The 14,194-nt window shown below is 42.2% G+C and overlaps 1 protein-coding gene across 1 annotated transcript in view; it reads right to left on the bottom strand.

Moving 5' to 3' along the window:
* Positions 1 to 893: 893 nt before the first annotated feature.
* Positions 894 to 14,194, bottom strand: part of spire2 (spire-type actin nucleation factor 2) — a 41,110-nt gene continuing 27,809 nt past the window's right edge. The window contains exons 10-15 of the mRNA XM_076112558.1: positions 10,033 to 10,160; positions 9,403 to 9,540; positions 9,144 to 9,211; positions 8,360 to 8,387; positions 7,495 to 7,592; positions 894 to 1,609 (exon numbers count right to left, since the gene is read on the bottom strand). Coding sequence (XP_075968673.1) covers positions 1,204 to 1,609; positions 7,495 to 7,592; positions 8,360 to 8,387; positions 9,144 to 9,211; positions 9,403 to 9,540; positions 10,033 to 10,160 — 866 coding nt within the window. The 3' untranslated portion in view covers positions 894 to 1,203. The remainder of the gene's footprint in view (positions 1,610 to 7,494; positions 7,593 to 8,359; positions 8,388 to 9,143; positions 9,212 to 9,402; positions 9,541 to 10,032; positions 10,161 to 14,194) is intronic.

Below are 14,194 nucleotides of genomic sequence, written 5' to 3'. Positions count from 1 at the left end.
GGTTTACTTAGTGTTTACAAAACCAGAGCAGATTGCAAGCGTCCACGGGGAGTGAGAGAGGCGGGAGTTTCATTTGCTCGCTTCACATCAGCATCATCGTGCTGCGTTGGTTAAAAAAGAAGAAGGAGCAGTCTGCAGCTTCGCCCCCGATACATTCAGTGTCACTGCCATCGCACCTCATCCAGCTGCACCTGGGGCTTTACAAGCACGTCTACAAACGCAAAAAGAGGCCTCGTTATGCAGCAGCCACTCGTTACAAATCTCTTTTTTCGGGTGATTAATACAAGCTTATCATTTTACAGTTCTGTCTCTGTGTCCTAAGTTACATTCATGACAGCAAAAAAAACAAGGCAACCAGAGAGCTAAAATGCTAGGGTTACATGTTGACTATATGTCACGCAGCTTTTGTCCTCCTCAACTGACCACCACCCCAACACCACCTCCGCCTTCTCTCTCACAGTGCATACAAGCATACAAGCATACAAGCACTAGGACTTTAGGCATCCCTTGCCTCCCATATGCTTGCCTCCCAGGAGCTTTTTACTCAACCCTTATAAAGTAACTTGGGGGGCTCTTTGCGCAAGTTAGCACATCTGCTGGGTGAGATGGTGAGATATGGAAGATAATGTAGTTGGGAACTGGATGGTGGGTGAGGTGGTGGTTTAGAGTCTCTAGATTCTTACTTAAAAGTGTTCTATGCAGCTCCAGAAAAGGTTTATATATACGTATATATAAAATAGCATAACCGTCAAATAACGAATTTAATGCTCCACCCAGCAATATTTAAAGAACTTTGAAGGATCCCCACTGGTTTGTGTATTGATATCTATTCAAACCAAACTGACAGCTATTTGAGTCCTTATTGGTGTGCATGTAACCATTAAAACCCTAAAAGAACCCTACTTTTTCTGTGCATGTGTGTGTGTGCATACAGTGTAGCACAAGCGCAAAACTCATTATGGAGTGTGTGTGTTTGCAGAATGGGATAAAAAGTTAGTCACCAGAAAAGGTTTATGTATCATAGCATAACCGTTAAATAACACACTTAATGCTCCACCCAGCAATATTTAAAGAACTTTGATTGTGCAACTTTGTGTGTGCACACAGCGTAGCGGAAGAGCAAAACTCATTATGGAGTGTGTGTGTGTAGGTGTGTGCGTGTATGTGTGTGGGCAGAAAGGCATTAAAATGTCATTAATCTACTCATTGGTTGACATTGTTGATCGCCTTGGTGTGGAGATGCAGCGAAGGAGACGGCGATGATGCGTGAAGCTGCTGCTGTTGATGATGATGATGATGATGGGACCGGGCAGGGAGCTGGGGCTGACACTGTGGGTACGGTGGAGGGTGACACTGAGGGTGAGGGCAAGTCTGGAGGTGTGATTGACGTTGCAGCTGTGGTCTCTGAGGGGGGGTGGCGGCGGTGGCGGCAACTTTGGCTTCCCTCTTGGGAGTGTTGTTGAGGATGTCCAGACTCCGGCGGCTTGAGGAAATTACGTCGGCAACGAATTTGGTGCATTCGGCGCAGACGTCGCGCAGCGTGCAGCCATGGCCGTACAGGTGGGGGAACTCCTCCTCTACCGAGCGGCGAGACAAGCTGCGGAGTGACCTGCAGAAGGTTGGAAAGGTTTTGTGTTTTTAATATGAATACAGATGGTGTGGCACTGTTCGGTCTGACATCAATGTGTGGAACAAATTCATCGCAGAGATCTCACTTGGCATCTTTTGTTTATTTCTGACAAAATAAGGTTTAATGGTCAGAGCATAATAATACCTTTAAAAAAAAGAAAAGGTTTGGAGCAAAATTGATTCATTTCAATGGAATCTCCGCTCACTGGGACAAAGGCCAAACAATATTTTATGTCAGGATCAACTTTCGTGAAATTTGACATGTGAAGTTGCGCCGTAAACAAAGTTGACCAACAGCAAATTGTCTTGACAGTCCTGACCTTTGAGCGAATGAAAAACCAGAGTCTCAAACCGAACAAACTATCATTGGGCCTTATGCAGGAAGCTATGAAAGATGCTCTGGAAAACTGTCGTCTGTCTATTGAAGTTCTTCTTCTTATGGTTTTGGTCGCATCTCTCCAATTCTTGGTCATGTGCCAGGGTATTTGCACAAAACAACAACTGCCCTTACATAGTGTTTAGGGGACATAATCTATGCTAATAATTAACAATCAGCCACATGCTTCCAATTCATGACCAAGTGGGATTCATCATCCAGGCTTAGAGCCGATTTGGATAGTTGAGAAAGTTTGGTGCGTATTGAGTTGACTTCTCTTTTTTCACTTAACATAAAATTAAGATCAATTTAAGAGGTGGTCCTCTTCTGTTCACCCTCTACTTGCTCCTTCTTGGTAATATCATACGTCAACATAGTCTCCACTTCCACTGCTATGCCGATGATGTCCAGCTCTATATCTCCACAAAAGCATTACCACTGCTACTCACTCTACTCTGACATGATCATCATCGGTCCCAAATCCCTCACTAAAACCAGTCACAACTTCTGCCTCACCATCGACAACTCCACTCTGTCTCCCTCCCCACACATCCGCAACCTCGGAGTCATGTTTGACAGCAACCTCTCCTTTGAACACCACGTCAACCAAATCACCAGAACTGCCTTTTTTCACTTAAAACACATAGCCCCTCTCCGCCCATCACTCTCCTCATCTGCTGCTGAAACTCTGATCCACGCCTTCATCACTTCCAAAATCGACTACTGCAACAGTATTCTTCATGGCACATCATCCAACATCCTAAATAAACTCCAGTATATCCAGAACTCTGCTGCTCGCCTGCTCACCCGCTCCCGTGATCACATCATCCCTGTTCTCCAGAATCTCCACTGGCTCCCTGTCCCACAACTAATCGAATATAAAGTCCTTCTCCTCACTCATAAAGCCCTCCATAATCAGGCCCCCTCCTACCTCACCGACCTGCTTCACCACCCCACTCCATCCCAATGGCCAACCTCCTCTCTCTTCCACTCAGGACCAAGCACCGGGGCAACAGAGCCTTGTCCATAGCTGCCCCTCCCTCTGGAACTCTCTCCCCAAACACATCCGAGACAGCACTGACCTTTCCATATTCAAATCACAAATCAAAACCCACCATAGAACTGCTTTTAATGTGTGTTCTATGTTTCTAGTGTTTAGCTTTTTTACGATGATTTCAATGTTTGTAAAGCGCTATATAAATAAAATGTATTATTATTATTATAATAAATCAGTTGTATGAACACTATCCACTTTTATGTCACGCTGCACAAAAAGAAGCATGTTTACAGACATTCATGGGACAGGAGTCAACCGTACTGTACATCTCTTGCATAAATTGTGTCAACGACCGAGCTACAGTAGCTAGCTTCTTAACTGACAGTTCTCCAGCAAGCTAGCTTGAAGAGCTGACTGTAGACTGTCTATAAAGATCCTTTAGACCAGGGGTGTCAAACTCATTTTTACTCCGGGCCACATCAGCATCATAGTTTCCCTCAAAGGGCCGGTTGTAACTCTAAGACTGTATAAATGTAACGACTCCCTAACATATTGTTAACTAACTCTCTGCATTTGATTATTGTTTATTCAAGTGTAAAAATATTGTACATGCAGTTATATAAATGTAAAATTATATTTAAGCACATTTCTGTTATTATACATCAATAATAAATCATTTTAATTTAGGGTTAAGAAACCCACATTACTCTATCAAAGATCAAACTTTTAAAGAAAATAACAAAGACAAATATCATCAAACACAATTTATTACATTAACTTTGTTCAAAGCTATTTTTGTCACCTCTCTGGATCACTAATGTCCCCACCGTCGACCCGTGCATGGCAGCTACATCCAAGAGCTCCTCACTGAGAGTCAGGTCTTATAAACATGGATAGATGAGCTGTATCCGTGTTGTCTGTGCTTTCATCAACAGCTAATGAAGAAGACGAGTACCTGCTCGTCTCTTAGCTAGCTGTGTTAGATTGCTGCTAGTTCCTGAACTCGGTCTGCGATGGTGTTTCTTCACAAACTGACATTTGTAAAAGTCTGTATCTGGTCGGAGCTCACCTGCTCACATACCTTTAGCAGCACTGGGCTGTAGCTTTTGTAAATATATTCTGCTGTGATTGCAGTCTGCCTTTTAATTCTTGGACAATTTTATGTTTTTCTTGGAGGCTAAATTTAGCTCCGTGTTTGGTGTCAAAATGCCGACGTGAATTGTATCCTTCATCACCGACACGCATCATAACACAGAAGACAGACCCGTTTTTCTCCCTGAAGCACAGACATGTATTCGCTTTCCCATCTTAAATTACATTTTCTTCCCTCTGCATCAATTTTTCTCTTCGTGGACATTTTGGGATTATTTGTCGATCTTTTTCAACTCAATCACTTGTTGGAAAACCTCTTTACGGTCTGTTCCCTCTCCTGTCCACCTGTTGTGATAGTTTTAATGTCGGTACACAGACAACATGCTATCTCATAATTTCAACTTTCTATCTCATAATTTCAACTTTCTATCTCATAATTTCGACCATGGGGATACTTTTATTTTCAAGTCTAACTATTATTTTCCAAAATAAAAAAAATATATTTTTTTTTTTGCTGGTGGATTCGCGGGCCACATAAAATGACGTGGCGGGCCAGATTCGGCCCGTGCGCTTTAGACGGTCTACGGTGGCAACTTACTAGCACTAGCATGTTCCCTGGTTTCGCTAACTTGTTGGCATGTTTTGCAACAACGAAGGACGAACTCTGCTGCTTGTTCTGGTGTGACTGGGCCTTTATAAAATGGTGCTATCTAGTTAGTTAGCATTTTTGAAGACAGAATATATCTCTTTCTGCTTCTTTGGTTTTGGCCATTTTGTTTTTTTAAATTCGTCTTTGTGAGTCCGATTTTATGGACGCACTAATACTGAAAAACAAATATATTGTTGGGAGTTAAAATTTAGGAAAATATTTGTTTAATGCTTCTCTTAAAACAGAAATTCTAATCGCTAATATCACTCGTCGTTGCATTCAACATATTCTCAAAGCAATCGACTGCTCCATAAATACCACGCATTAAGTATTCTATGAAAAAATAAAACAATATTACGAATCCCACGTTTTGTCAAATAACGACTGCCACTACAGTTCACCTACTTTGGTTATGTTACATTTAGTTATTTTGGCCTCTTCAGAGGGTTAGGATAATTGTGCCACTGATGATTTATTATCTTTATTGCGGCAGCATTTTTAAAAAAGGAATACAAACAGCTTATCATCTCACAGAAAGTGAGAAAAAAAATGCTAGACTTTATCTTGTTTGCCTGTAAGCTTATTTAACACAACACGATCAAATGTGCAGAAAAAAAAGAAGACAGAAGATGCCGCGGTGGAACCATCACAGTCACCAAACTAAAAGATTAAGGTCATCATTTCTGATTAAAATAACGTTAACTATTTCCATCCTTATAGGGTCGGATAGTGGTGACAGGTGACAGATCAGCACAACACCACGCCTGCATGCCTCTCCCACTCACTGTTTACCTCTGTTGCTCCATCCCTCCCTCCGTCCATCTCTCACCCCCATGTCTGTCTTCACACGGGCACAAGCAGTGAGGATATTAATGACAGCTGGGTAATTATTAGATAATTAGAGGCGCCGCACTGATTATATATTTAAAGGATGGGCGGGGGGAGGGGTTTGTGTGTGTGTGTGTGTGATTGGATTGAGTCGGCAATCTGCGAAGGTTAGCAGTCAGTGGCAGACTTAGATTTAACCTGTGTTCTTAACCTCGAGCTGTGCATGTGTCCTTGGATTGAACAGGGATTGTGATTGGCTGGAGGAACTGTGGGAAAACGGGCCAGAGTGTCTGGGGTCATAATGTCAAGTCAGCTTTACCTTGAGCCAACTTTAGAAATGACACACGAAAAAGGAAAATGTGTTGCACTGCCCTTGGATGGCTAGAGGTTAATGGACAGTCACAATTACAGTAGAAGAACAAGACCATAGGGATGGAGGCCTGCTAAAGGGCCCTGGAGGCTCTTATTTCTATCGCACCATACCATATTAAATTATCATACCAATTGTTTGGATGTTTTTGCCACGGTACTGGATTAAGGAATGTTGGTCTGTCAATCCCCTCCTTTGGTCCAGACAGAATATCTCAGCAAACACTGGGTGAATTACTGTGGAATTTTGCACCAACATGCATGGTACTCAGATGAGGACGTCTCGTGACTTAGGTGATCACCAGACTTTTCCTTTAGCCCCCCCCATGAAGTCGAAATTTTTGTTTTTTTAGTGAAATGTCTTGAACAACTGTTGGATGGATTGACATTTGACGACTGTGGATCAGTGGTAGAGCGGGTCGTCCTTCAATCAGAGGATCAGTGGTTTCGATCCCCGGCTCCGCTAGTACATGTCGATGTAGGCTGAATGGGTATTAATGGTTAGTCCTGATCAATCACCATCAATGGGTGAATGACATGTAGTGTAAAAACTCTTTGAGTGGTCGGAAGACTAGAAATGTGAGATACAAGTACAAGTCCATTTACCATTCATCATCAGGGCAACATTGTAATTCATCCAATACTTAAGTTTCATGACTGATTACTTGCAAGTCTAACAACATTCCCATCAGGGTCAGCAGCGTGGCTGTGGACGTCTAGGTCTTGTAAGAGTCATGATGGTTGCACTAGAGGGAAGGTCATGAAAATCAAAGAAGTATCACCCTGGGAGCATGAACGTACACATTGAATGCTTGTTTCTCTATTAAATTATGAGATATGTCTAAAATGCTGAAATTTCTAACGGAGAATCTAAAATTTAAAGGGTGCATCCTCTGAGGAGTATGCATGTGATCAATACACGTCATGATAATTTGACCCCTACATTGTGATGGATCCTAAAATGAGGCGATGTCTCCTTGTCTCCTTGTGACCCCTTGTTACAGGTTGCATTCGTCACAGGCTCTCGCCAGTTTAAAAAAGATATTGTTTAATTTAGACATTTTTAGTGGCTTGGAAGCCTCCAGTAATTTACAAGGTAAAACCATAAATCAGACACATGTCACAGCTAGAATTACCGTCTCGCCTTTGTATACCTCCGCCAACCAGTCAAGTTGCAGTTGACTTCCACGTCTGTCCAAAATGTTATCACTTCATAAATGTATTGATTTATAGCCCAAACCTGTTTTGTCAGGTCAAAATGACCTTTGACCACCAAAATCTAAATCAGTTCATCCTCGAGTCAAAGTGAACATTTGTGCTAAGTTTAGAGAAATTCACTAAAAGCACTCCTGAAATATCGCATTCAAAAGAATTGACCGGATGGACGGACAGGAACATAATGCCTTCGGTCACACAAAATCTTTATTGCAAATTATATTTTTACTGATCGCCTTCTGACATATGTTTTGGGTCATTTATGTACAATTTTCAAATTTTAAGTCATCTTTTATGAATGTCTAAAGAATAAATCACTGTAGATAAACACAGACTCACTTATAGACTTGGCTCTTGTGTCCGTGGCTCTTTGGAGTGCTGTGGAAGCCGACAGTGTACACAGGAATGTGGGCCATCTTCTTCGAGGGAATCTTCATCTGGAGCACAGGAATGAGAGGAAAATAATGAGACAGAGAAGAGAACTAGAGCTGTATGGTGAGGAAAGTACAGCCAATAGATTGAAATTGGACAAACACAAAGGACTCCACACTTACACGGCAAACCACCATGACCATTAGTCGTCACACAGTCACAAATAAACATGTAACCAGAACAAACACACGTCTTTTAAACCACGATAAATGTTGCACAACACAAATGAGTCACAGCACCCCCGACAAACAGCAGCACTACACACTTCATTTAGAATCACAAGAAAACAGCCTGAATCTCAAACCTATGGAGCACAGAACCAGACATCCAACACGGTCTGGGACCGAGGCAACAAATGCAAACCGACAAAAGAACAACAGAAGAGATGACGTCAGCAGAAAAACTTTGCTTGACAGATTGAAATAATGTGTTGACAAGTGGAACTATATCCCATTCAAGCTCTTTAAATAGATAAATAGAAAAATAGGCACAGATAACCATATTTAAAATAAAAAAAGCAAAAAGCACTCGATCAGGGCTTGACAGTAAGGTTGTTTTTTTTGTGATATTAGTGATATTTCAATATTGCTGACATATAACTGCGTAGTATCTTAATGACTTAAAATATAATGATTAAATATGGCAACCATATTTTACTTTTTGGCAACCAAAAGCTGATGCCTGGTTGCCAATCTGGCAACCACTTTTAAAAATGAGTGTTGAGCCCTGTTGATGATGGCCATCACTAAACACTATAAGTTCTTAAAGTTACCTTTGCACTGCAGGAGCCGCAGACGGATCTGTAAAGGAAAACAAAGATGAATCAGTACACGAGTATTCTTGAATGTAAAGAAAGATTCTTACTAGCTTGTATCGTAAAAGGGGGACAACAATTTTGGAAATTGGTCCAGTGTTGAGGTAGAGCTTCTCTGTCTAGAGCATGTTGGGAAGCTCCCTAGCATTTTTATTGTTTTTGTTCATTTCTAAGACTTAATCATAAACATAAATAGAAAATAAGAAATTAAAACAGTACACAGATTAATTTTCTGCCTAATATATTCATGTCTTTTGGCTGGAATGCCTCTTTCCTGGCGGGATGTACAGCAGGTCTAACACTGAAATGACAGAATGACATGGATGAATGAATATCACGGCTTCATGTTAGCGCTAATGTTAGCTGAAGAGTGATATCTGCCTGAAGCAGCAGCTAAATCAATCAAAGTTTACCTTTTTAAATTCCAACCCAGTAACTAAACTGTTTACTGCACATTTTCATACTGAACGTTCAACGTAGAAACACTGTTAAATATTTCAATTTCATTACTTTTAGGGCAACAAATACATCATCTTGGCAGTAAAGAGACGTTTGGACCGCATATAGACCATGTTGTGAAAGCTAATTTACAGAAAATATATTAATGAGCAGTTCATGAAATAAATAAAACATGCATCAGACTCATGCCCTTAGTATCACCTAGAAACATCAAGTAGCATTTCAAGATAAATGTGGATTAAACGTTTCAGAAAACGGGTGAGAGGAAAATCTTCTCTGATACCTTTTACACAGTAAGCAGGTAGATGGCCATGAAAAGAGAGGGAATTTCACCCTGCAGCAACAGCAAACCTGAGAACACACACACACACACACACACACACACACACACACACACACACACACACACACACACACACACACACACACACACACACACACACACACACGCACACACACACACACACACACAGTTACAGAGTACATTCACTGTAAACACAGCAAAGTGAGAAACAGCAATGAGTGAAGTTCCACTCCGGTACCTTGCCTCTCTTCAGGTTATTGTAGAGCTCTTTGTTCTGAAGAAACTTCTCCATCTCCGCTTTGACCAGCACTCTACGTACGTTGATGACCTCATCCACCGTCAAGGCGAGACTCTCCACAGGGTGGCTGAACTCCTCCTGAAGAGGAGAGGAGACCCGTCAGTCGTAGTTGACTCAATAGTGAGTGGTAGGTTGGTGGATGTCAAATTCATTCATTTTTGGGGTGAAGAATACCTTTGAGGTGCTCAGAGAAATAGAGGATTTTGCATTTACAATTCCATGACTACTTGGCTAACTCTCACCTGCTCATGAAGATCATGTAATATGACCTAAAGCTCCAGAGCAGCTTCTAAATGGACCTTGTGCAGAGTTAATATCAACTTGTTTATTTTGAATATACGTGTTTGAAGGATTTTCTAAAATAAAGTGTAATAATTCTGGAATCTAATGCATTAATCGGTCATATTCTGTCTTCTGAAAAAGATACTGATGCTCATTTCCAGAAAATATTGGAAACTGGATGAAATAATAATGTCAGATTTTTTCAATGAGTTTGCAGTGCATTGTTATTACCAGTGGGACCACTGAGACTTCCCATGAAGCAGAGGGCCCACTGTGATTCTAACTCACCATCCACTGGTGCTCATCTCCAGCTCTGGAGCCAGACGGAGCTTCTGATCCCTCTGTGGTCTCGTCGACTGAACTCAGAGACAGGCGGGCCGGAGAGGGCGGCACCCAGCCGTGAACCGGGTAGGAGGCTGAGGTGGGGAAACGGATGAAAGGTGAATGAGCCAGAGAGGAAATGATGAGAGCTTCCAGGTTGAAAAATAATGTTACCCTGTTAACCGTTTGTCCCATGTTTCTGCATCTGTTACTAATGGGGACAACAGTTGATGAAATTGGTCCCGTATTGAAGGAGAAGGCTGCAGACCACAGCCGCTAAACGGGCTGCAATGTAATCACTCGAGGCAACGCCACACTGTCAATGTACACCCACTAAATGTGCTGGTCTTTGGCACTGACAAGCTCAGGTTATTATTGTCTGACAACATTATGGTAACGAACCGTTCTACCTTTCGCTTGATTCAGTCTGTTAATGTGTCTTGTACCTTGTTGCAGGAAGACAACATTGAAAACGTGAGTTAGAGTTGGGGAAATGAGTGCAGGTGTTTGTTGTGTAAAATAATTTGAAGGTTTAGCTGATTTAGACAATGTGGATGCAACAAGAGATTTCAGAACGAGACAGACAAACAGACCGGCTCATGTGAAAGTTTAAGAAAGATATTGTATTTGTGCTTAGGGTCATCTTTATAATGTTGTCAGATACTTCAAATAACAATCTGAGTCTGTCAGCTGCAAAAAACAAGCCCTATATTGGTGGTGAGGCGTTGCCCCGAGCGATTACATTGCAGCACGTTCAGTGGCTGCCATCTTCTCCTTCAATACTGGACCAACAATTGTTGTGCCCATTAGTCCAGGTTGAAAAACAAAGCCACCCTTCAACAGGGGAACTAAATATGACCAAATCTAATGGGGACACCATCAGACAGTGAGTGAGAGAAAGCCACAAATGGCAGTCTAACAAGTCCATGAATTACACATCAGCCCCTTTCATTCAGCTCCGTCTCAGGTCTCTGCCCTTCAGAGTGCTTGTCGATCGACTCTACTGCTGTCATGTATTATTAAGCCCATTTCAGTGGAGTGATTCGGCCCATGCTGCTACATCTGTAACTTAGATCCCAGTGAGAGGTCTGCTCAGCGGTTGCCCTTAAAAGAGAAACTCAGAGGAGGCTCAGTTAGCCGACGTTGGGAGGGGGTTAAAAAAAACAGACACAGCTGAAACTGGGTGCCTCTTCGATCCTGCAAATGGAAGGTGTCAATTTGGCTCTAATGGAAAGTAAACAGACTGAAACAGGCCGGTAAACATCATCAGTTCGTCTAATTTGGATCAGCTGCCGATGACATCCGGGGCTTACATCCTCACAGTCACAGTTAAGCTGGAGAGGCCCCAGTTGGCAAAGTCATGTACTGCACAATACATCTTATCAGTCTACATGATTGGAGAAGGATTGTGAATGGGTTACTGAACGTGTCTACCGCACACAGACACTAGGGCCCTTTGCTTATGAAAAGTCATCCAAAGAGACACGAAAAACCTACAAAGAGACACAGGACAACTTCAAAGAGACTCAAACTGACTACAAAGAGACACAGGATAACTTCAAAGAGACTCAAACTGACTACAAAGAGACACAAAACAACGACAAAGAGACTAAAATGACAATAAAAGGGGCAAAACATCCAGATACAAAAATAACTCAAAAGACTCAAAACCACTACAAAGAAACACAAAACAACAACAAAAAAAGGATAAACAACTATAAAGACTGTGTGTCTTGCTCCTATGTCGGAGACGTGGTGGGGCCTTTTTAATGTCTGTGCCCAGGGGCCCATTGTCCCATAATCGGCCCATGTGTGGCATGCAGCTGGGAGGATCGGCTTGCAGACTGAGAATGGATGCAAGTCAAGCCTCTGGGTATGGACGGCCGGGCTGCTAATGCACGAATCATGGCCATCAAACAGATAACATCCTCCCGGTGGCTTACGTGCAGCACACATTTCAAACCCATTAGCTTCTACCCTCCTTCACCAAGTTAGACTTTATCAGCACATCTTCAGATTTGATTAGACTCCGTAACAGCTTCATGGCAGATGTAATCCCTATCAACTCCCTGTCAGCAAGGAGTGTAGGACCACTGCTGCGGACTGACATGGAATTCAGCTCGTATTTCAGTGAGGTAACAGTAATTTAATGAGGTTAGTGCTCGAGGTATAGCTGAGGATAGATTGGAAGCAGTGGGGACACCATGTTTCCACAACAAAAGAATCTTTTGATTCAAGGTTGAAAACCCTGTACTTTTAATTGAATAGATATTCTACAGTTAGAAGCGGAATAGAAACAATCAAAGGAGTTGTTGGGTTTTGTCATGACCTTCTAATTAATGCACTGCTTCTTTCCTTCCAGGCCTCGAGGCAGAGGAGCTGGACATTTTAAAAAGGGTGTTTAGGCCGATAGTCGCTGTATCGATGATCTAAGTGCATTCAGTTTAACTGTTTGTGGGGGCTTGGGTTAGATGTTAGTTTATGGCCAAATCATATGTAAATTCAGAATGACAATCAAGATCTCCACAGACAGTGCTTTAGTATAACTGGCACTGTGTCTCCTTCTGTGGGAGGGGGATTAAAGAGAGACACTACAGGCAAAAACGTGGCTTCTGTCAATTTTCAGATTTTGGTCTATTTTGCTTCCATAACTTGTCTTCTTCCAGACTAGTGGAAAGAAAACATCCAAAATAGTGTAGTTTGTTTTTTAAGACAGCCAGAGAAATCTCCATTTCATTAGCACTTACATACACCAATCGTCCCATTTGCATTTCTATCTTTATTCTGAAGGTTTTTACACAGGGGTTTGTTCATACATCATTCATAGTCTGATTTATACAACATGTAATACTAAAAACATGGAGAAAATGGATTTTTAAAGGCTTTTGACAGCATTTTCAAATGTATGGAATGATACAATGAGATATGCCAAAACCTGTTGACTCTCATATATCAACAAAATGAAACATTTATATTATGGAAATGAAAATTAGCCCATATTTACTAAAATAATGCCTTATTTGCACAAAAATTACACAAAAATGAATAGTATAAATGTAAGTGGACATGACATAGAAACAGTTCATTTATTCCCCTATTCGCCTGTCCCCATAAGCTAAAGAGTGTAAAGTTTGGTAAGAGTTTAGTATTTATTTGAACTGTGGCGTTGTTATGTCGTGATGCTCTGTTAGCTACTTTTACCAGCTGTGCTGAAGAAGAAGCATTCATTTGCCGGCATGGAGAAACATCTGGTCCCCCTCAGAGCAGATGTCACATGGCGCGACGCCCTTTTGAAAATGCGCCGACCATTTGAAACGTTGCGAATGCGTTACACAATGTAACCAAGCGCTTCTAGAAGAGCTGATGAACACTGTGAAGTAAGCTAAATAAGCTCAAATCTAATAAACTCGCATAAAAACATTAGTTCATGCATTTTTTTATGTTACTGAGAGGGAGCTGAGCCGGAAGGCAAAGCTCTCAATTCACCACTCGGTCTACGTTCCTACCCTCACCTATGGTCACGAACTCTGGGTCGTGACCGAAAGGACAAGGTCGCGGCTACAAGCGGCCGAAATGAGTTTCCTCCGTAGGGTGGCCGGGCTCAGCCTTAGAGATAGGGTAAGGAGCTCGGTCATCAGGAGGGAGCTTGGAGTCGAGCCGCTACTCCTTCGCGTCGAAAGGAGTCAGCTGAGGTGGTTCGGGCATCTAATTAGGATGCCTCCTGGACGCCTCCCACTGGAGGTTTTCCAGGCACGTCCAACTGGGAAGAGACCCCGGGGAAGACCCAGAACACGCTGGAGGGATTACATCTCCCAGCTGGCCTGGGAACGCCTCGGGATCCCCCAGAATGAGCTGGAACATGTTGCTGCTGAGAGGGAAGTCTGGGTCAGCCTGCTTGGCCTGCTGCCACCGCGACTCGACCACGGATAAGCGGAGGAAAATGGATGGATGGATGGATTTGTCATATGATGTAGATGATAAAGTGTTTGGCCACTCAAACAAGGCAAGAAACCATTGACGCCTCTATGAGCGATACAGTATGAGTCATTGTAACAGTCAGATACATTTTAAAGAATATAATTCTAATGTTATGAATGTATTTGCACTAGTTTTTTTAAATTAATTTCAT

Source organism: Anarhichas minor, unplaced genomic scaffold (genome assembly GCF_050575085.1).
Source record: "Anarhichas minor isolate MPS153535 unplaced genomic scaffold, ASM5057508v1 ptg000005l, whole genome shotgun sequence".
NCBI classification, from domain to species: domain Eukaryota; kingdom Metazoa; phylum Chordata; class Actinopteri; order Perciformes; family Anarhichadidae; genus Anarhichas; species Anarhichas minor.
This window is presented reverse-complemented; position numbering and strand designations above follow the sequence as displayed.